This window comes from Protopterus annectens, chromosome 6.part0 (assembly GCF_019279795.1).
Source record: "Protopterus annectens isolate FY-2018-M chromosome 6.part0, PAN1.0, whole genome shotgun sequence".
Taxonomy (NCBI): Eukaryota; Metazoa; Chordata; order Ceratodontiformes; family Protopteridae; genus Protopterus; species Protopterus annectens.
Genome location: NC_056737.1, coordinates 1,572,477,263 through 1,572,502,803, shown reverse-complemented (window position 1 = coordinate 1,572,502,803; position 25,541 = coordinate 1,572,477,263). Strand labels below are relative to the sequence as shown.

The window sequence follows — 25,541 nt, the reverse complement described above, 5'->3', positions numbered from 1 at the left end:
AACCACTCTGTATACGACAGCCCTTGTTCTGCCCAGCAACAAAATGAATAGCCCTTGCAGGTCTTAAACCCGGGACCCTATACACTGAAATCACAGCACTTAACCACTACACCATGACCACTGTGAAGACAGTTGTTATTTTACCAATATAGCTGTCAATACACATATTGAGTAGTATTGAACAATTGCCTTTAGTTCCTAAATTGTGTAGTTCTTGTTATTAATATGAGTGTTGTATAACATATGTTGTTTTATCATAATGTACACATAGCAGATACATACGGTGAGATGCATCTGGGAGGGTATACACAACTTGAGGTTTACTCATGACAGGAATATGGTTGTATATATATATATAATAGGTCTATATATGTCCACATGTACATTCACATGTATACTCATACATATGTCTGTATACACATCTGTATAGTGCTACATATATATGGCCATGTGTGGATCTCTTCGCATGTACACACACACACACACACACACACACATATATATATATATATACATATATATATATATATACATATACATATATATATATACAAAATCCTGAAAGCCCAACATCCTGAAGACCAAAATCCTGAGACCAAACTCCTGAAAACCCAAATTCCTGAACACTCTGAATCTTGGAAACTCAAAACCCTGAAAGCACACAGGATACCAACACTTACTATATTCCAGCACAAGTACATACAGAAACATATTACCCTTCAACGATATGCATGGGGGAAAGCCCCCATGCACCACCCATGTAGGGGGCTGTGCCCCCACACCCCCTGTTACTCAAAATATAACACTAAGTGCAATATCAGAGAAGACATATTTAAGTAGCAGGGAGAGTGGGGGGGCAGCCCCCCCCACATGGGGGATGCAGGGGGACATGGCCCCCTGGTTATACTTGGAGAAGAGTAAATTGGTTTGTGTGAGTAAATTGGTCTGTGTTTTATTTGTTTCTGTATGTACTTGTGTTAGAATATAATACATGTTGGTATCCTGTGTGTTTTCAGGATGTTGAGTTTTCAGGTGTTTGAGTTTTCAGGATTTTGAACTTTCAGGAGTTTGGTCACAGGAGTTTGGTCTTCAGGATTTTGGGCTTTCAGGATTCTGTAGCGCTCCCATATACATATATGTATATATAGATATATGTTTATATAGCTATACGTATATGTATGTGTGTGTGTGTGTATATATATATATATAGAGAGAGAGAGAAAGAGAGAGAGTGAGAGAGATATACAGTAGAGATATTGGCCAATATATGTGGACAATATGACAGACTCTGGACAGTCCAGAGGTATACATATAATCCCTTAGTGCAAGACACGTGGACCAATCCTGATAATGTGGATGTTAACAGCCATGTAGATGGGTATAACACGTAACTACTGGTATACATTTGCCCCAATAGGTTATGCATTCACACACCCCTGTCTGTCCTGACACATAATAACCACTGGTACAGAGGTGCCATGGCCACATGCTACCCACTAGATATTGACATACATCTGTACAGCATCCCACTGCTCTGTCTGATATACATGACTGTTATGGTGGCCCAGCAGTGGTACATCTGGCAAGTATCTGGACATTACATCTCACTGGGTAAGTACACTAAGCTGCTAGGCATGTAACAAAGCACTGTGCAGGCTACAGGCAGACTGGCTCAACACTGGCCTACATTTCCTATGGGGGAATGCATATGTACCTGCATATATAGCAGGCTCTGCAGGCATGCCACAGCACAGAGTAACATACACCTGTGTGAAAGTGCATAACCACAACCAATGTGAACACAGCCACAGCCACATATTGTAAGGTAGAGTAATATTATAGTATATGGACTATCTGTTCAACACCAGCCTAATATGTACCACTCACACACTAACCCTACATATATTGGGCCACTACAAAGTGTGGTCCAGTGCCTATTTGTGGTATGGGACATGTGCGTGTACAGCCCTACAAACATGTAAGCTGATAGGGTAACATACAGTGAAGCAGCATGTAACATCAGATAGAACAGGACCAAGAACAATGACATCTATCACAGTCTGTACACAGGCCAATGTGCATATTAACAATACGTACACTGTCAACAATCACCATAAGTATACAGACCTCAGTACTGTACACACAACCACAGAATGTCCAGGTTATGTTATCATATATAACCCCAACTATACATAACATGTGTAGCAGTCTGATATCTCACTGGCTTGTTATCAGATATGATGTCACTAATTATGGTGTACAGCACATATGCACCCTTTACTGCATGACATATGTACAAAGGTTGACAGGGTTTTGGCTGGAAGCACATACACAACGTCACTATTAACATGTTGATGTGATAACCTCATACATTTCCTGTTGTGACAGGGATTGTTGCAACATGTGTCCTATGAGGGATATAAAGTCAGTAACTCTCATGGCTGTCACCATCTACAGACTGCAACCCTCACACTACCTTCTGCGGTTCACAGAGAGGTGCTCTGTGGGTAACACATGAAATAAAAGGCATCACACACTGCTCAGTCTGCAGATGACCTTACAGATAGGGGTTTCTCATAAACATAACACTGACATGGCAGGTATTAAAACATGTAGGACAGCCACATTTATATACACCCTGTTAATCCAACATTACTCCAAATGCAGTATAGCATCACTTACAAGCTGTAGTCAGGTCAGGCACATCCCCCTCCTGTGTGTTGGCCTGTTTCCTCAGTGTATGTTGTTAGAGGTAAATCCCCAATCTGTCTGAGATGCTGTTTGCCAAACAACAGATCGAGTTCCTGCTCACAGTGAATGAAAAGGTCCAACACCAACATGATGTTCCTAGATATTGGTGTGTGTTCCCATGCAACTGGCTATGGGAATGTTACCACAGCTGTTCTACATGCAATCAGCTCGAGGAAGGCTGCAATTCATGCAGAGGCCATCAGCTGATCATGAGCATCACGTAAAATACAAATACACATGCTGCTGCCTAAGCAAAGCAGGTGTAAGTCTCCACATCCATCAGAGAGGGAGTGAGAGAAGCAGACAGAGGCAAAAAAAAGTCAGGGAGGGGTGGGAGAGTAAAACTTAAGCATGTTTGTGTCACACACCTGCCAGTACAGGGTATCAAACCCCTGACGACTATGTAGTGCTATCACACATTTATGCAGTTATTGGATGCACCACATAGTTACATGTTGAGGAGCCCTCAGAATGTATATGTTATGGTGAGTGACATCTGCAACAGGGATATGGTAGGTGTAGTACACATGCCTGTCCGCATGAATAGGTGTCAGCGTCTACACAGCCACACTCTCACAGGAATGCACACACATTGACACACTAAGCAGGGTCAGGAATACAACTCATCACTAGCGGGATTGCCACAACACAGTACTGTGCAGGTATCACATGCACCACAGGGGTCATACAGAGGTTATATGGACAAAGGGTATGTGGAGGTGTCTGACATCAGATAGCATGCTTCAGTCTGCCAATGGGGGTTGTGATGAGTGTGAATGTGGTATTACACATCATACAACACACACACACACACAAACACAGGTGTCAGTACTGACATTCATGGGTGCATAGCTTCACAGGTGTGTAGTGGTCGACAGTGCCAGATGGCTATACAAGGCTAGGTGATGGGTATACCTTAGCATCAGGCCACATGAGAGTGGTCTGCATTGTGGCTCAGGGGTGAAGTATCTGGATTTGCCCACACAGGTGAGTATTGTATTTACCATCCAGTCAGGTGGGTGACTATTGCGTGTGGCCAATGCTGTGCATTGCTTGCCATGTATGTGTTCCTTCCATGGATGGTGCCTGGATGTGCACACCTCCCACATGCATGTATAGTGACATGTGGAACTGTACCTGGGTTGCCTGGCCCATGTTGTGTACACAGATTATCATCTGATGTGCCAGTCCTGGCCTCATGTGGCGGCAACTGTTAATGGACAGCAGGTTGACACTGCACCTACATTGATAGCATGATACCAGTATTCCCTGGTGTCAGTGGTATCTGTCCATACAGGGCATGTATTTCAGGCATGGTATGTCCTTTGTGGGTCACATTTGATGGCACCACAGGTGTTGCAGGTGTCCAGTGGGGAACATGGGGGAGGTGCACTGTCAGCATGTATGTGCCTATTTAACTAATGGACAGGGTGCCATGCCCTCTGTAGCCCACTGCAATCACACCATGGTTATTATCAGTGGGCAATATGCAGGGTACTACCAACATAGCGGCTGTTGCCTAGGAAAGTGTGTGTGTGTATGAGACATGGGTTGAGAGTGTTACCTGGGTAATACAAATGTTGCTAATGTTGTTCAACTGGCACTGAAGTCACATGTAGGAGCATGAATTTGCCACCCCAGCCTCTTGACTATTTCACATCTGTTATCCCTGTATGGTGGACATTGTGATATCTACTAGGGCCACCATATAAGAATTTTGCAAAACTCGCTACACATTGGGTCCAGTTGTTACACACTCACACACACCTCCACACAGGATACGAATGACAAACACAGACAAACAGATACAGACACACACACACACACACACACACACACACACACACACACACACACACATGCCATGTCTGAGATTAGAACTCCTACCTAACTAGTATATTACACTACAGCACTATGCAGTTATAGGACGCGCCATAGAGATTTTTGGAATACTCCTTTCCCAAAGTTGTATTTCACAGTGAATGACATCAGCAGGATTGCCAAAGTAGGGCATTTGAATTGTACTGCATGTGACTAGCCTAAAATGCTTTGCTCCTTACAAAGACATAGAAACACACACAATGCATCCACAACTGCCATGTGTGGGAATAGAACCCCTACCTGAAGCTGATATAGGATGCACCACAGGGAATGCTGGAGTACCCCTTCCCCAAAGACGTATTTCACAGTGAATGACATCAGCAGAATTGGCAAGGTAGGGCATTTGAATTGTACTGAGTGTGACTAGATAAAAAGAACTGCTCTGTACAGAGACAGAGACACACAAACTTGCCATGTCTGGGTTTAGAATTCCTACCTAGCTAGTACATCACACTATAGCAGTATGCAGTTATAGGAGGCACCACGGATATTACTGGGCTACAGCATTATGAAAGGTATATTTCCCAGTGGATGACATCAGCAACCTTGCCAAAGTAGGGCATTTGAATTGCAGTGCATGTGACTAACCTAAAAAAGCATTTCTCTCTACACAGACAGATACACAAACACACACAGTTGCCATGTCTGGGATTAAAACTCCTCCCTAACTAGTTTATCACACTACAGCAGTATGCAGTTGTAGGACATGCCACAGAGATTACTGGGCTGCAGCTTTCCAAAAGGTGTATTTCATAGTGGATGACATCAGCAGCCTTGCCAAAGTAGGGCATCTGAATTGTACTGAGTGAGACTAGCGTAAAAAGGCATTGCTTTCTACACAGACACACACACACAAACAGTTGCCATATCTGGGATTAGAACTCCTACTAAACTAGTTTATCACACTACAGCAGTATGCAGTTATAGGACACGCCACGGACATTACTGAGCTACAGCTTTCTGACAGGTGTATTTCACATTGAATGACATCAGCAGCCTTGCCAACATAGGCCAGTTGAATTGTAGTGAGTGTGGCTGGACTAAAAAGCAGTGCTCTCTACACAGACAGAGACACACACACACACACACACACACACACACACACACACACACACACACACACACACACACACACACACACACAGTTGCCATGTCTCAGATTAGAACTCCTACCTAACTAGTTTATCACACTATAACAGTACGCAGTTATAGGGCATGCCATGGAGATTACTGGGTTACAGCTTTCCAAAAGGTGTATTCCACAGTGAATGACATCAGCAGCCTTGCCAAAGTGGGCCAGTTGAATTGTAGTGAGTGCGACCGAACTAAAAATCATTGCTCTCTACACAGACAGAGACACACACAATTGCCATGTCTGAGATTAGAACTCCTACCTAACTAGTGCACCACACTACAGCAGTACACATTTATGGGTCACACCTCAGAGATTACTGGGTTACACCTTTCCCAAGGGTGTATTTCAAAGTGGATAACCTCAGCAGGCTTGTCATAGTAGGGCTATGGGGAAGGCAGTGTGTGTGCATGGGCCATAACCCATTCATCTAGAGGTTGACATACCACATGCGGGCACATGCAGGGTTATATTCCACAGCTACATGTATACAGCCGCTAGATGACTACTTCCTTGTACAGTCATGATGCACAGCTAGCAGTTGCACCACATAGTATGTAATGCTGATGGATACCGGTGGCTAATGTCTACAGTGAGTGACATTTACACCTCATGTGGTTGTAGCCATTTGGCTGTGTGCTGGGTGGGACAAGCCTCATAATGGATGGCTCCTTGTCACGGTCACTCTCTTTCACACATCTATGTATATCTACTTTTGGCTTATTATAATGTGTTGTCCCTGGATATGTGTCTGTATTCCTATCCACTGTGTGTGCAAGGCATGACTGGTGCATACTGAGGAGTGTATGCGCTAACATCTGCAAATGCCAGACATGTATGGTCCACTGCTGTTTGCAGACATGGACTTCATTTGTTTAAGTGTGTGAGCATGCCCAGTATGGCCTTCTGTATTGAATGTGTGGATGGATTCCAGATAGTTTGCACTCCAGTGCAGACCTTTGTGTTGTACACCTACAGGTAGCAAACTGTTTCTGCTGGGTATCCCTCAATCATTTGGGGAATATGGGGATACACTGTGCAGGGGATGTTGTGTACTGTAGGTGATTGTGTCTGTGCTGCTTCAGCTGCATGGTACTGCTGTTAGCAGAGATATTCAGACGTGTACTGTTATACACTGTGATGTTACTGTCCTCATGTACTGTCAGGTGGACATTCTTGCTCACAGTGATGTTTTGGGGGACAAGGGTGACTGCAGCTGTGTCCGGTATTGTGGGCAGACACCGCCGTTCTGGAGGGGGAGCTGCAGACACGTGCTGCTGGGTCTGTGTATCTGGTTCAGCACCTTGGTACAGTGCTGGTGGAGGATCCCATACTTGTACACCCATCGACATGACATTATGGCCTTATCTTGTTGTGGAAATGCCTCACAGCTGTACTGATTTACACAGGTTACCCAGAGGCAGGGGCCATGGGTCAAGACATTACCCCTATTGTGGTGTACGGGCAGGTGTGTAGCCACCCATTTTTGTGTTTGCAGCCAGGGATAGTGTGTGCACATAGCTTGGTGTCCTGCTCTGCACATTCCATGCTGCCCATGCTCCCACCCCCCTCTGTTATTCTAACCTCTTCCATACATTATGCATACATTCTCTGATACTTTCCCTAAGGGTATCACCCCATCACAGGTGTATGCTAGTGTTGGTCCACAGTGCATGCAGTGGGACATGGTGGACATGTTACTGTGGTTTGTCTACATGGCCTTGCATATGACTTATATGGAGTGTCATATGTTATTTGGGTGTCCATGACATAACATGCATTGGCAGTACATGTGAGATACAGGCCTTTGGCAGAGACCTCTGGGCCATTAGGTGTTGCTGTGTGTCAGCTGTGGCAGGCCATTGCATTCTGTCAGTCCTACAGTCTCAGACCACCATACAGTACATACCCCTGGGGTGACAGGGTAGGTGTGATAGTTGTTCATGCCAATACCTTCTATCAGTCTTGATCAGGTGGTGTGGATGCTGGCAGTATGTATGTACAGCTACGGACACACCTGCATGGGACATCTACACTGCATGCTGCATTTTTCCGCTATTGCCATATACAGGTGGAGTCATATTGTACCCATTCCCCACAACAGGTGGAGTCATATTGTACCCATTCCCCACAGCAGGGATATGACCAGAGAGGTACCTGTGGGTGGTGTTTGCGTGAGCTGGGTGCATGTGTGCTATGGACACTACTTGCATCTGACAAACAGATATGCATGGGGCATTTCAGTTATGCTGGCATGTGCAGGTACATCAGCTATTTCACAATACATCAGTCCTACCTTCTTTGTGATCTGCATGTGTTAGGGCAGACATCACCAGTATCCCCTACTACACGACCAGTTCATCTGATGCATACCTGTATGTACAATTCCAAGGGTGTCTCCATTTCACAGTGACACAATATATAATGTATGTCTGGGGTACTTTTTCCAGTGTACTGGGTGTATATCTAGCCCAACAGCCATGCCGTGTCAGCCTTTCAGATGGTGACACATATTACCACCATACATTTACAATGGCTTACTGCTAGCATGTGTTATACTGGTGGGTATTGTCTTTGGCACTGCAGTTGTGAGGGTTTGCCCCTGTCATCAGCAGTAGTGGGCAATGGCCACCAGGTCTTACCTCAACATGCATACATACTGACCTCTCTCACACAATATGAAACACACACCAACCTAACACACACAGACCTGCATATTGTGCAAATGCTACAACCTATCCTGCTACCTTGGCCACCTCTGGGCATCTTTGCTCCACTGGTAGTATACCTACTCATACATGTTACTACATTTCTACACAGGATTGGGGGGCACACCTGACTGTTACTACATTTCTACACTGGATTGGGGAAAGGGGCACACCTGACTGTTACTGTATGGCTACATAGGAGTGGAGGGGCACACCCGACTGTTATTACATTTCTTCAGAGGATTGGGGGGGCACACCTGACTGTTTCTACATTTCTACACAGGATTGGGGGGCACACCTGACTGTTGATACATTTCTATGCTGGATTGGGGAAGAGGCACACCTGACTGTTTCTGCATGTCTACATAGGAGTGGGGGGGGCACACCTGACTGTTACTACATTTCTTCACAGGATTGGGGGGGGCACACCTGTTTCTACACAGGATTGTGGGGGGGCACACCTGACTGTTAATACATTTCTGCGCTGGACTGGGGGAAGGGGTACACCTGACTGTTTCTGCATGTCTACATAGGAGTGGGGGGGCACACCTGACTGTTACTACATTTCTTCACAGGAATGGGGGGCACACCTGACTGTTTCTACATTTCTACACAGGATTGGGGGGGCACACCTGACTGTTAATACATTTCTACACAGGATTGGTGGGGGTACACCTGATTGTTTTTTCATTTGTACGTAGGATGGGGGGGCACACCTGACACTTGTACACATTTGCTATGACTGTACTGGCATGTCAGGTACTCCATTTCACTCTGTATTCTAACCTAGCATGCTGACTGGAGGCATATTAGTGTACTACAGGTCTTAGCTTTGATTGACCTACATATTAGTAGATTTGATTGACCTACATATTAATTTCTGACTTCCTACCCTTCAGAACTAACATCCCACTGCCTGACCTGCTGTAGTCTGTCTGTGTAGGCCTGGGGGGAGGTTACCCATTAGCATCATTCAGAGGCCATAGCACAGTCTTTGTTTGTGCTTGTTTATACCTCTCCCGCTTGCTGGGGCTGTTGTTGGGTATGTGAACACCCATGACTGGCATGTGGAGTCATATGGACACATGTGGCCCAGCATGTTTCCTGCAGTGGGTTTTGTTTCCCTGTGCAGTACTGGCTACTATGGTGACACTAGTATTTGTTACAGATCTCAGGGTGCCACTATAGGTGTCTACTATCTGCTGGCATACCATTCAGACACCCAATTCCCTTGCATGCTTACATCTATACAATAGATACAGGTAACAACACATGCTACTCCATTCAGCAATTGGTACACTGAGTGACATACCTTGTGGGTGTCCTAGTATTGAAAGTGGTGCTGCAGGGCTGCCTGTGTTGGATGCACATAGTACACTCCCTACAAAAATGGTTGAGCACAGGTAGTGTCATGTTTGATATTCCTTTTACTGTATGTGAGATTCAGTGAGAGGTGTTATTCCCCGGGTCCCTCCTGTGTCAGTGTATGGACTATGTGTTGCCTCTTTGCCAAGGCCAGGGCATACTGGGCACGCCTCCTTCTGCCTACTGGGGCAGGCTCAGGTTGTTCCTCAGAGTCACTCTGTGCCTGTGCAGGCCTTGGCAATGGTGGGGTGGTGTGTGGGCCTGCCCCATGCTGTTCCTGCTGCAGCTGTTTCTGCAAGATAATATTGTGTAGCATGGCACATACGATGACAATTTGGGTACCTGTAGCTGGTGAGTACTGCAAGGCTGCACCAAATTAGTCCAGGCACTGGAACTGTGACTTGAGCATCCCAAACACACGCTCTATTATAATTCTGGTCTGAGCATGTGCCTCATTATGAAGTTCTCGTTCATGTGCATGCATTTCTGATGGGTGTCATCAGCCACAGCTCCAGTGCATATCCGGCATCCCCCACTAGGTGACCGTGAGGGATGCCCTCACTGGCAAATCTATGGTACAGCTCTGTCAAATGCCAGATGTGGGAATCATGATAGCTTTCAGGGCAGCCAGCACACACATTCATTATTATGCCCTGGGCATCACACACACCTTGGAAGTTGATGGAGGGTAAGCCCTTGCGGTTGATGTAGACACTACCCCACTCACTGGGTGGTGCTTTGATGCATATGTGCATGCAGTCTATAGCACTCACTACCTCAGGGTGTTCTGCTATTTGGTGGAACAGTTGTATATTGCTGGCCAATGCCTCATGGGTGTTGGGGAAATATACGTGCTCACCAGTATGTGCTGACATGGCATCCAAGAACTGGTGGAGTACCCTGGATGTTGATGCCTGTGAGATCCCCATCATATCCCCAGTTGGCCTTTGGAAGGTACCTGTAGCTAGTATTCTTAGGCCTTCACATACCTTGGTATCCACTGGTATGGGTTCCCCTCTGTTAGTTCTGTGTGTCAGGCATGGCCGGCACAGCTCAACAATTTGCTGTAGGAGGTCCCTGTCCATTCTATAGCGCTCCACTATCTCCAACTCATGTAGCCCCTGGTAGGTTACCCTGGGTCTATACACTCTCCTCCGTCTCCTCACTGTGGGTTGGTTGACAGCATTCACATCTTCACCACCCTCAGCTTCTTCCATAAGTTGTTGTATGATAGCTATTGCAGCCCCTATCATTTTGTTGTTTTGTTTGTTAAAAGTTCCCTGCTTGTATACACCGGTGGTGTAGAGTCTGGGAAAAACCAATGGGGAAGGTGTTTGCATAGTTTATAGTAGTGTTCTGGGCTGGGTTGGTCTGCTGCCTGTGTAATTGGCTGATTCTGATACATTTCACCTGCCAGCTATGCTAGTTCTCCTAGATTACCTTCCTATTGCTGTTTTCCCTTCCCATTGCCTTCCTGTTTAAGCCTGGGGGTGCACTGCACAAACACAGTGCTCAAATGTGCACAGAGCTGCTATTTCCTGGTTTACTTTTTTTTTTTCCTTTAAAACCTGGTGTGCGGCGCACACACCCGCTTAGGCAATGTAAAGAGTGCTAGGCAGCCTCAGACATACCCCCTTGCTTAGCTGTGCTAAGCTAAGGGCAAACCCAAGCCACAGGGCTCCAATTCACTTACATTATGCCTGACACACCCCCCATGATGTTAGATAATTCCTAGGCTTGCACCAGGCTATTCCTGCTGTTACACTGTTGGGAGCTGATTAGTATGCTGGGGATATCTGGGATTCACTATCAATCCCCTCATTTGCATAGGATTGCCTGCTAATGCATAGTTACATGTCTCACACTGTGCCTCCCCCCCTTAGCAACCACTATTCACTGGCCATGTTGACTTCTGCCTGCCTTTGGCTATAATGGCAGAATAGTGATTTTAGTTAGAATGCTTATTTTAGGTTTATTTTCTTATCTTCCCCCTGATCCCGTTTGTTAGCCACTGCCCTATGCTTAAACAGCCGAGATCGGCTATAAGAAAATTAAAAGTCGATTTTTTAATTTTTTAACCTGTTTTCAATGCCAATGGCCTTATACTTGGCCATTGGCATGCTTCTTGACTGATATGCACCCTTTATTTGGAGCTGTGATGACTCTGTTTTGGAATTTGCAGAAATGTACTCGTTTACTATTTCTACAGAATACACTAGTCCTGCACGGCCGGTTTCCAGCTTCCTGGATCATAAATTCACCTCATTTGCTTGGATTTCTCCTGAAAATGGAATGGAGTAATTTGCATACAGGGGCAGAGTCCGTGCAGGAGTAGTGCAAGAGCGCTTGTGCATGCCCCTACAGGCTATTCCTGGATCACACGCAGACATATTGCCTGCTGGAGCTCCTGCACTAATCCTGCATGCGTGCAAGGCTTGCAGAATCTGGGGGAATGTAGTATTTTAATAGAGCAACTCCTAATCTTCTTTCCCACACACAGCTTGCTGTAAAGGAGTATATGTAATGTTCTACCCTGACATCATACAGAATTATAAGCATTAGATAAATCAAACTTAATAATAATAATAATAATAATAATAATAATAATAATAATGCAGTTCAATGCCCCAATGCAGTCACCTTTCTGATATTCTGTCTCATATGTACTAATTATTTTTACTCATATACTCTTGCATCACATTAAAATTTAATCCACTGTTTCCACTGTATTACCAAGATAGAATAGAAATCGTACTAATAAAATATGCATGTGTAAACTCTTCTTAGCTAGCCAAATCCTCACTCACTCACTCACTCACTCACTCACTCACTCACTCACTCACTCACTCACTCACTCACTCACTCACTCACTCACTCACTCACTCACTCACTCACTCCCACGTTTTCCTTCTAGTTTTCCTGGTAAGGATCACAGTGCCAGCACACTACACAGGACTCCTTCCTCTTTCATAGATTTAATCACATTCTGAAGGATCCCAAAGCTTTCTCAGTTAAACTGAGGGATGCAATCCCTTAAGTGTATGTTGGGACTCATGCTGAGATGCAAAGAGGTAAGTATCATCTAAAGCATGCTGGATTATCAAGCCGCAATACCCATCAAACAACTTCACAAGGCTAATGGGGTGGTCTACTGTTTCATGGCCTAAACAGAGTTCACATTATTCCCCAAGAATTTTAGGTTTGACTGTCAGCTCTGGTCTCTTCAGCAATCAGGCATGAGCTCTTACCTCATGGGCTGTCCAGAGAATATTCCCAGTGATACCCACTAAGGCATTATCCTTGTAAGATGCCTGAATCTCATCTGTTACCAGTCTGATGTAGCAATGGCTCTAGTCAACGGATCTCCTGGATCACTGATTATGATGTTAATTGAAGTTTATTATTGCACTTAAACCTGGATATATTACATAAATTAAATACAAATCAAATAATTATAGCTGATAAATACAAAATATAAAAATATTATAAAACCTCAGAACAGAAAAAAAATATTGTGATTTGCCCAAATTATGATGTTCTATATGCTTGATGAAAGAAATGCATTTTGAGGGACCTCTTGAAAATGCCAGTGAAGCTAATGGAAGTGAATGAGATACCTGATAGGAACTAATACATTACGGACAGGAGTGGTGACACAACATACCCTTTCAGAAGCTCAACACCACTTTATGTGAATTGAACTTAATGCCAACAATGTTCTTACCACTCTTACTGAGGTCATACCCCATCTGGATAGCATACAACAGTTGCAGTCCTCTTGCAGGACTGTCCACAGCTCATGCTGGGATACATGGACATAACCCTTTATACAAGTCCATAAGGCTAATGAGATGGCCCTTTGTTTTATGGCCTAAACAGTATCTACATTATTCTTTCTGAATCTGAGGTTTGGCTATCAGCCTGAGTCTTCTATTCAATATGCAGATATGGGCTTTTCCAGTGAGTGCCTCGGAGACTGATCAGCTTATAGCTGGAACACACACACACACGCACACACGCACACACGCACACACGCACACACACACACACACACACACACACACACACACACACACACACACACACACACACACACACACACACACACACACACACACACACACCATATGATCCCCTTTCATAAGATGGGTGGCTACTACCCAAGTTTGCTAGCCCAAAGGTACCATCCCTACTTTCTGTATTACACTAAAGAGGCTCAAATGGCACTCTTCCCCACCCTTGCCCAGTGCAGAGTCGCATCCATACCTGCAGCTTTGTCACTAATGATGCTCCTGCCTACCACAGTAACTTCATTGACTCTTATCTACTAGACATTAGATATTGCTTCTCAATAAGAGGACATACCAAATGAGTTAAAAAGGTTCCTCAGATTGTTCCCTCTGGTTCCAAAAAAATTGCTGTAATAATGCTCATCACTTCCTTATCCTATCATATTATCCCTATCTTAGTATAGTTTAAGCAATTCCTGTATTATTTCCTATGGCATTTGAATTGTTTGTCAGAGGCTCTCATTGACCATCCAGTCATCATTCTACATGGCCACTGCAAACTCATCACATGCCTAGTATGCTTTCACTTCAGTAATGTATGTCACTGTAGCTTTCTTAACCTCCTGGTACATTTCAGATGAATCATTGCAGCCTTCCCCTTTATTAGTCAACAGAAAAAAACAATGTGTTTGAGTGTATAGTTAATGGTTGACAAAAGAAAACATAATGTGTGTAAATGTACAGTTAATGGCTGACAACAAACAACGTGATGTGTTTGAATGCATAGTTAATACCTGACAACAGAAAACCTGATGTGTTTGAAAATATAGTTAATGTCTGACAGTATGACCAGGAGTAGGAATTTTAAATTACCATTCTTAAAACAACAGACTATGCAAATAAGACAATGAATCTTCATTCTTACTAACAAACATATGGTGTTACATCACAGCACTGACTGTGTTACAAATACGTCAGTAATTTCTTCATCACATAGTCATTTACTAATATGACTACAGATTCTAAATCAATCGCATGGGATTTTAAAATATGCTACTAAACTTTATTTATTTTATTATTTTATTTTACATTTATTGACTGGGCTAGTCTAACTGGATATATGTCCATTTTCAGTAGAGGCCCAGGGAGAAAAGCTCCAAGAATGAACAGTGACAAAGTTAACAATATGTAAAAGACATTCAAAATCATAATGCAGTGGTAGCATTGGTCAAAAGAAAAATTATAATAATAACATTTTAAGCAATAAAAGTTATACTACAAATTATACTAAAAAATTGTACTAAACACAGTAGTAGGTATGAGCAATACCAAATAAGAGAGAAAAGCCCTTATATTTTATTCTCTTACTATGAAGAAAAGAGTAGTAACTAGATTTGGAGGCATAGGTTAGAGGAGTTGGGATAGGGGTAAGAGCAGGAAGGTGAAAAATATATCAGTCTGGGTTAGCAGAGGTTAGTAACCGTACCTGAGAGTAGGAGAATTCCAGACCAGTTATTGAAAACATTACTTCACCAGCCGATAATAGAACATACTGTGGGATTTGCCAAGCGATGTGAAAGCTATTGGCAGGGATGTCTTCAGTTTTGTTAGCCAAAGTCACAGTTTCTGAAGCCTGTGAAAATAAAAAAAAAATTAGAAAATGTCATAATCTGTGTACTGTAGAACTCCATTTGTTGCTTTTATGCATGTTGTTCGACTGAAGTATATTTCTATGTGCTACCACTACATAATTTTTAAAGTTATCGGTTTTAATTAATCTGTGCTTTTTCTAATAAGGCTGTATTACCACCTTCTACATGTATATACCAGCATGGGCTCCAAATAATAGTTCTTTTAAGCAATGGTAACATTCCTATCCTAGTCAGTCCTTTAGCTTGGTTCAGAAGTGGACTGAAATGTGTAGTTGTCTTCGAATGTTTCCAGACAGAGTACACAAAACCATCCTTGTATTAAGCATGACAGGAAGGACCCTTAGAAAACAAAGAGATTCAATGCATAAACTATGGAACAACTTGTTACCACTCCCACAAGAGGGGAAAACATGCTGGACCTGATCATCACCAACATGGGGACTCTATGCTCCAGACCAGTAGTGTATCCCTCACTGGTAAGATCAGACCATAAACTAATCTCACTGGATATTCACATCCCGATCCACCCCCCTGCCCAGAAAACCACAGTGAAAAACTTCTCTAAAGCAAATTTCACACTCCTCAAAACCATGGTGGAATCCTTCAAAGCCCTCTGGCCTGTAGAAAATATGGCCCAGACCGCAGAATCCTTTATAAATGCATTCTATGAACACCTTCAGGAATGCATGGATCATGCAATCCCAAATAAAACCAAGACCCAATCCTCCAAAGGCAGGCGTCCTGTCTGGTGGACCCCAGCCATAAACAAACTATACAACAGAAGGAGGAAGCTACTACATGATAGAGCAAAATCCCAAAAAGGGAAGGCATCTCTGATCAGTATTAGCAAAAAACTACGGGCATTCATAAAATTGTCTAAGGCCAGCTTCGAGAGAAAAATTGCACAGGACACTAAGGATAATCAAAAGGCTTTCTTTAGTTATGTTAGGAACATGGGTGGGAATTCCCAAATATGCTCAGAATTAGTCCAAAATGACAAAAAATACACCGAACTCACAGACATTGCCAACATCCTAGATGACAGGTTCAGTGCAAACACCCCCCCCCCACCAAAAAGGCAAATATCTATCCCAGCAGAGTGCTGCCCCCCTGACATCTCAGATGCTCAGGTAAGAGCCGCCCTCTCCAAAGCAAAAAACACAGCATCAATGGGACCAGACGGTGTCCCAGGCTGCGTCCTACATGAACTCCAAGAAGAGCTAAACCCAAACATAAAACTACTGTTCAATCTCAGCCTTACTACAGGATATGTTCCCAAAGAGTGACGTACAGCAACAGTGGTCCCTCTCCACAAAGATGGTGCCTCAACGGATCCTGGAAACTATCACCCCATAAGTCTGACTAGCTTGGTCTGCAAATCTATGGAAAGGATCATCATGGACCTCATAAATAAAGATATTGGGGACCTACAGACACTGGATCCTACCCAGTTCGGCTTTGTTAACGGCAGATCCTGCCTCTTAAATCTGGTCGATTTCTTTGAAACAGTCACCAAGGCCACTGACAAGGGGAAGGTGGTCCACACAGCCTACCTGGACCTCGCAAAAGCCTTCGATACAATACCCCACTCGGGCATGATAGATAAGCTCATCAGCTTAAATATAAACTGCTATGTCACTAGATGGGTTGCAAACTGGCTCAAGGACAGAACCCACATGGTTAAAATTGCTGGAGCCATGTCAGACTCCAAACCAGTTACAAGTGGCGTCCCACAAGGCTCAGTCCTTGGACCTCTCTTGTTCGGTATATATTTCTCGGAGGTACAGGCCAACACGGAAGGACTGTGGCTGACCAAGTTCACAGATGACTGCAAACTAGGCGCCATAATCGACTCTCCAGCCGACACAAGCATCCTACAAAAGGGCCTCATAGAAACAGACAACTGGTGCCAGAGCCATGGCCTCAAGCTAAACACCAAAAAGTGTATAGTCATCCCTTTGGCAAAAACAAAGTGCCCACAAATTACCACATAGGTGGTAATCCATTAAGTACGGAAGAAGTAATTAGGGACCTGGGGACCCAAGTTGATAGCAATTTCTCATTTGAAAACCACGTGGCCAAAGTGGTTAGAAAAACATTTTATATAGCCCACCTAATCATGAAGAGATTCACATCTAGATCAGGTGAGGTCACCGTGCCTCTTTACTCATCCCTCATCAGGCCCATAATTGAGTACAATGCTCCTTTTGGGATGTACCTTACCAGACGCCTGCAGCAACTGGAAAGACCCCAAAAGTACCTCACCAAGAGGATCAAAGGGCTCAAACAGATGCCATATACTGCCCGGCATACCACCTGCTTAGAGGCGATCTGTGCCTGATGTATAAAGCCATGTCCAACCCGGAATTAATGGACATGATGCACCTCAGAAAATACAAATCCCATCGAGCTACGTGCTCGAGAGACTTGAACCTCAGCACTGAAATAAATAGGACATGCTGGAGGGACAGATTCATAACCCAGAGGCTCCCTTCACTCTGAAATAAAATCTCAGTCCAGGTTAGGCAGAGTCCCTCTGACTCTCTTCAAGAGGAATCTTGATAAGTGGATGGGAGGTCATAGGTTTACCCCGGGTATGACTTCTGTGTCACTGTTAAACAGAGGCACAGTATACTAACCTCGAAAAAGGGCATAGCAAAATGAATTTAAAATGGGTGGTGAAAGCCAAACACACTCTGGTTAGGCTTATAAATGCCCTAGGGCAGATAGCCTAGTATGAACCTATGAACCTATAAACATCCACAGTCCATTTAGAAATGTTATTGTCCATATGCTGAAAAAGCATCTATTCCACTTGTGAGGACTGGAAGAGATGGATGAAGACTGCCAGCCTAGCCAGATAGAATTGTGCAGATAAGTCTATCATTTGTAAATATGTATGTTGAACTACAAGATTGTTTTTTAAATAAACTGGCAAAGAAATAACACTTGAAAATAAAACACCAAATGAAGAACAAACCACACTGGAATCCAAGTTAAAAGTTAGCGCTTTCGTTTACTATATTAAGCAAACTTCATCAGACAAAATTGAATAAAAGTACAACCATATTTATGTATAAAAACTGATAACTAATATGACAACATTTCCTTCAAAAGAAGACCAAGCCTCTAATTAAAGTACCAAACCACAAGAAAAACGCACCCATAGAATGTTCAAATAATAAATAAGGTGTGTAAAGAACATTCAATACATAGAACATAAAACAAATAAATAACCATGTAAAGCGTATAAATGTTATATATATGTTTGTTATCTCATTAATGCCCTCAGTTTCAGCAAACTTTTAATGGAAACGGAGTCATTTAACCCTGGGGCAGATAAGGCATTGAGCCTCAGCTGCCAAATTAATTCCCTCTCTTCTATTTTCAAATCTATTGGACCCCCTCTCACATTTTCATAGATTTTTTCAATAACCAAGAATCTGAATTCATGTTCAGGGAAGGTGTTAGTATGCCTGGCTAACGTGTTATTCAAATTCAATTTATTGAGGGCATAAATATGCTCATAAATCCTGTTTTTAAGTGGTCTCCCAGTTTTGCCCACATAAAAAGCTGGACATTTCGAACATAAAGCCAGGTATACCAATCCTTTATTATTACAATTAAATTTGTCTTTGATATCATAATTCCTTCCTTTAATACTAAATTTATTACCCACTTATATGTATCGACACCAACGACATGCCCGGCATTTATACATACCACAATGAGGTGAATGACATCTTGTACTATTCCCCTCAACAATATTTTTCAAATTCAGTCCTTTTCTAAACACTAAACTGGGTGAATCCCCCACTTGGTGTCTGACATTAGTATCATCCACAAGAAAACACCAGTTCTTAATAATGATGGATCTTAAAAGGGGGGCATCAATAGAGAAAGTGGTAATGAAACTCAGACTAGCTATATCTTTATCAGAAAGTTTTTCAATTCTAGCTAAGTCTGAGATAATAACTTCATCAATAATAATGTCATCATTCATAACATTTCCCCCTTTAGAAATACAAAGGTCTGAATAACTGTTTGTTGTTTGAGACCTAAAACTGTCATGTTCACCACTCAAAAGAGGTGTGAAATGACCATTTGACCTTTTCGCAGAGACCTCACAAATCAATTCATCAATTAATTTGCCAGGATAACCACGATTGGTGAACAAATTCTTCAAAAAAATGCATTCATCATTAAAATCACATTCCAAGGAAACCATCCTTGCAGCCCGTACAAGTTGACCCTTAACGACACCCCTCTTCTGAAAGAAGGGATGGCAGCTCGAAAAATGTATAAAGGAATTAGAATATGTTGTTTTCCTGAATATTTTGGAAATAAACCTGTGGGTATTATAGTCCTTAATTAGATCCACATCTAAAAAGGAAATCCTGTCAGTATTAAATTCCCATGTAAAATCCAAAAAATCAGTATATTTGGTGATATGTCTCACAAAACTTTCAGCTGAAGCCACATCCCCTCGCCATAAAATAAAGATGTCATCAAGGTAACGGGTGTATCAAACTGCTCTCTCCTGGAAGATGGTGTCCTCAAAAAGGAATTTTGTCTCCCAAAAGGCCATCACAGTGTTTGCAAATGTAGCTCCACAAGGAGAGCCCATGGCTACACCCGTTTTCTGCAAATAAAGTTCCTTGTTGAACATAAAATAACTGTTGTTCAAAACCAGTTCTAACAAATAACTAACTCAATACATGGGCCATCCATCGATTTCCTCACCATGAATTCTCTAACCCATTCACACCCGATGTCTTGGGGAATTACGGTATACAAGTCCCGAATATCAATGGTGAGAAAATTCAAATTTTCTGAAAATGGAAAGTTATTCATAGCTGTTAAAAAGGCCCACGAGTCTCTACAAATCTGAGTCGGATCCTTCAATACTAGTTTAAGCTTTGCGTTAACAAATTTGGCACACCCATAGGTTATAGATTGCCTTCTGTCAATAATCGGACGGAAGGGAGGATTATTAAGATCCTTATGTACTTTGGGTAATCCAAATAACATAGGAGTCAAGGGGTGCTCTATTGATAAAAAATGGTATAAATCAACGCCAATGCGTCCCTCAATAAATAGGTCATTAATGAAGCCCTTCAAATGCAGATATGCTCCATTCATTTAATTGAGGGAAACCTTGACGTAAGAATCAGATGCCAATAAGGAACAAATCTTATTGTCATAACATTCACTGTCCATAAAAACTAACCCACCTCCCTTATCAGGCTTCATAACCCGAATGTTGGCAAATTTAAGACCTGCTAGGATGTCCCTTTCAATTTTAGATAGATTGAAATGTTGATTATTAGTATACTTCCCTAATAAGTTTCTGAAATCATTCTCACAAATCTTTTCAAATAAGATTGAAGGGTGTAGTGGTGGATTAAATACAGTGTCCACCTTGAAGTCACTAATCAGACTAGAATTATTACCAAAAAGTGCACTTAAATTCAACTTCCTTGTATACATTTTTAAATCTATCAATAATCTAGCTAGGTCACTGTTAACTGAGGGAACAAAAGACAACCCCCTAGCAAGTACTTCAATTAAAAGTGGAACAGGAACAAAATTAGAATAATTGTAAATTTGAAAGTCACCAGAACTATTCGTTAGAATTTGTACTTGTTTCAAAACATTTACCAAATTTACAGGTTCCTCAAAATGGTAAAAGGGAGCTACTTCCTCCTCCTGTTCCTTTTCTTCCAGGATTGTCTTTGTTGTGGGTGGCTTTGTGTTCTTCTCATACCCCCTCTCTGGTTCCATTGAAAACCCTGATTTGAAGCTACAGAATTTGTAGTATTATTCCTGTAGTTACCAGGGTTAACATTAGTATTATTAGCCCTATTTTCTAATCTCTCACTTCTCCTTGCTGGAGACAGGTGGTCAGTAATGATGTCATTGGTTAAATTATCATCAATAACATCACAAACAGACTCCCTGTCATTAACATCAACAGCGTTCATCAGCTTCTGTTCAAAACTAACATTTCTGTTAGAAAGTGGCATTGGATATGCTAAACACTTACTATATGCTGTAAAGTTTCTATTTAGTTTTTTGAATTTGTTTTCTTTTATTCTTATTAAAGTATTGTCAATACTTGAAAATATATGTAAAAAGTCATATTTGTAACGTGCAAAGTCCTTGTCACCACATATGTTAAGAGTCCAAATCAGCTAAATCCACTTTTAAGGTGTTCATTTGAGAAATATAATTCTGTACAAGTAGTTGCATGAATTTCACACCCTGTCGATCAAAAAGCTTTAATAAATCCTTATGAAACGCTGAATTGTTAATCAGGCCTGTGGGGAATCGCCATTGCCTTAACCTCTTCGGTACTTGTTGTCTATTAATGCACTCGGTGAGGTATTGTACTTCACTTTGTAGTTTTTTAAATTTAAACAGCTTAGCATCATAAATTTTCAGTTTGTTAGTCAAATTGCTTTCATTGTCATTACTATCTTTCAAATTATCAGTCCGAGAAGACCCGTTAACAAACAAAATCGGGTCCTTAAACCAATCATCGTGGGAAGGTAAAGTAGAAAAAGTACTCACTGCAGAAGCAGTTCCAAATTCATTGGAATTATTCGTGTTGACTCTATCTGTATCCATTAATGATGTTCTAAACCCAGAACAAGGGAGAGCACAAGACGCTGAAGTTTCTGGAGACTGGTTACCTTGATCGTGCGATCCTAAGGCAGTTCTGTGCATGCCAGGAGCTGGTAGGTTTGGTACATTGTGTGCGGCACTCACAGTAGGATTTCCGGTTTCACGAGGCAAGCCGGATGTGACTTGACAAGCCAAAGCATCCACACTTTGCGTTAAAAGTTCAATTAAAGAAGTCAGCTTGCCAATAGCTGGATTGCTGTTATCAAGAGATGAATCCATGGATTTAAAAAATGATTGAGACTGCAGTGTGGTAGAATCCTCCATCCAAAACATGAACACTTACAAAAAACTGGCAAAGAACACTTGAAAATAAAACACCAAATGAAGAACAAACCACACTGGAATCCAAGTTAAAAGTTAGCGCTTTCATTTACTATATTAAGCAAACTTCATCAGACAAAATTGAATAAAAGTACAACCATATTTATATATAAAAACTGATAATTAGTATGACATCATTTCCTTCAAAAGAAGACCAAGCCTCTAATTAAAGTACCAAACCACAAGAAAAATGCACAAATAGAATGTTCAAATAATAAATAAGGTGTGTAAAGAACATTCAATACATAGAACATAAAACAAATAAATAACCATGTAAAGCATATAAATGTTATATATATGTTTGTTATCTCATTAATGCCCTCAGTTTCAGCAAACTTTTAATGGAAACTGAGTCATTTAACCCATGTTGTTGGTGTTGATACATACAAGTGGGTAATAAATTTAGTATTAAAGGAAGGAATTATGATATCAAAGACAAATTTAATTGTAATAATAAAGGATTGGTATACCTGGCTTTATGTTCGAAATGTCCAGCTTTTTATGTGGGCAAAACTGGGAGACCACTTAAAAGCAGGATTTATGAGCATATTTATGCCATCAATAAATTGAATTTGAATAACAGGTTAGCGAGGCATATTAACACCTTCCCTGAACATGAATTCAGATTCTTGGTTATTGAAAAAATCTATGAAAATGTGAGAGGGGGTCCGATAGATTTGAAAATAGAAGAGAGGGAATTAATTTGGCAGCTGAGACTCAATGCCTTATCTGCCCCAGAGTTAAATGACTCAGTTTCCATTAAAAGTTTGCTGAAACTGAGGGCATTAATGAGATTAACATATATATAACATTTATATGCTTTACATAGTTATTTATTTGTTTTATGTTCTACGTATTGAATGTTCTTTACATACCTTATTTATTATTTGAACATTCTATGGGTGCATTTTTCTTGTGGTTTGGTACTTTAATTAGAGGCTTGGTCTTCTTTTGAAGGAAATGATGTCATACTAATTATCAGTTTTTATATATAAATATGGTTGTATTTTTATTCAATTTTGTCTGATGAAGTTTGCTTAATATAGTAAACAAAAGCGTTAACTTTTAACTTGGATTCCAGTGTGGTTTGTTCTTCATTTGGTGTTTTATTTTCAATTGTTTTTTAAATAAAAAAAATGTGCTGTGAAATGAACTTAAAAGAATGTGGCAACATTGCCATCTGCTGTAAAGAATGCTAAGTCAAGCATTTCTTGGTGGTCCTTTGAAATTAAAATTATTTCTTGACTGCCTCTGATGTTTACAGTTTGGCTCTGGCTGGGCTAGATGAAGGTTTCCTGCCTATTGTTTTAAGGCTAAAGTTAATGACCAGAATTTACATATGGAATGTCCTTTATTGTTCTAAGTGTAAAAGAATGTAAATGCAGTTTCTGTCAGCCTGGGAACACCAGGAAAGTGTGAAATGATGTAATGTTTTAGCAGAACTGCAGTTTCAATTTAAACAGTGAGAACCAGAGATTACTAAGCATTTCTGTCTTGACTATCCAACTCAGCACTCTGCCTGTTGTCTTAAGAAAGTTATCTTAGAAGTGCTTTTTCTGTGATGTCAGAACTGTACTATTGATTTATTTTAAGTATTTCTGTGTGATTTCTGAAATCTTGACTAGCACTGACTGTGCAGTAGAAAGTATTGTCTTGTAGTTTTAATTATTTATTATTAAATATTTTAAAACCTTTTAACTCTGGCTGGTTTGTGTAGAGATAAGTTAAGCTCTAGAGTACATTGCATATTTATAGAGTTTACTGTACAAAACCACTCTAATAAGCCTTGACTGATTAGTCACACTTACCAATTGGATATGAAAATTGCACAGCAATAATTGGACACCGTTTTAAGGGCCTTTGGTTAGCTGATAATAGTAGCTGAGTAGTGGCAGCTGGTACTACTGTATAGTCGGGGTAAAAGGGGCACAGCTGGAGAACCTGTGCCAGGCTTCCCCAGAAGTGTCTGTGTGGTTGTATAATCTCTTATCTCAAAGTGTGTGTGTGTGTGTCAGCTACTTGGGCAGGGACACAAAGCACTGGTTGGACAGAAAGGATGCTGGAGATTTTAGCTTGCTCAGCTAGGCTGAGATTTGGACCCTATAGATGTGCCAGTGGGGAGTCTTATTGGGGACCTGGGGAGCAAGGGAGCGACCAGCCCCGGACTGCCTGTGATCTCTGTGTGCTCTTAAGGGAAATTGCACTTTACTGTGTGTATTTGTTATCCTTTCCTCATATATGAGATGCTCTCTGTGGAGTTATTGGTGAGGATTGAGGCTCCTTGATTGCTGGACCAGGGCACGGGCATCATACCACTCATGTGGAGGGGCATATTCTATTCATTTGTTTCACTAGTTTGTTTACTGGGATAGTACACTGATCACAAAAAACAATTTACAGGCACAGCCTAGGGTGTACCAATTAAAAGTAATTAAATAAATAAATAAAACAAAACAAATTTACAGACTAATCATAAAAGGTAGATAAACTCACAGACAACTGGCACAATATGCAAATATTAATACACAGGAAAAAATGTGAATTAATGTTAACAGTAAATATGAGAGGGAAGCAGCAGGTGAGGACAGAGGGTCAGAGTAGAAGTGATGCAGATGAGGAGGGATTTAGGTTGTGTGTCAAGTAGAAAAGCACTTGTAGTCAGATTTTTGATGGAGGTGTCGTTTGAGCTGAGCTCTGAATGTGGTGGAAGAGGAAACTTCTTTTAAATGAAAGGGAGGGATTGCCAGAGTTTAGGTGCAAGAATGAAGGAGGGGTCAGTACAATGCATTTTGTTAGGGGTGTCTGGAGTGAGGTAATTAATTGAGCGAGTTTGTGGAGGTTGTAGGGAATGGTTTTATTATGGCATTTAGCTTCAAGAGGTGGAAAGGCACCTGGCTGAATTAGCTTGAAAACCCTAGACCCTAGGATCAGCTCAACCCGGTAGGACACTGGTAGCCATTTAGCTTTGGAAAGGGTGATGCATTGTGTTCCTCTGAAAGGAATTGTAAACAAATGGGCAGATTTTATTTCCAAT

At 41.7% G+C, this 25,541-nt stretch overlaps 1 protein-coding gene across 1 annotated transcript in view; it reads right to left on the bottom strand.

Annotated features, from left to right (window-relative positions):
- The window catches only part of LOC122804006 (solute carrier family 15 member 2-like), a 748,008-nt gene that overhangs the window by 108,242 nt on the left and 614,225 nt on the right, over positions 1 to 25,541 (bottom strand). Inside the window, exon 20 of the mRNA XM_044073688.1 lies at positions 15,334 to 15,480. Coding sequence (XP_043929623.1) covers positions 15,334 to 15,480 — 147 coding nt within the window. The remainder of the gene's footprint in view (positions 1 to 15,333; positions 15,481 to 25,541) is intronic.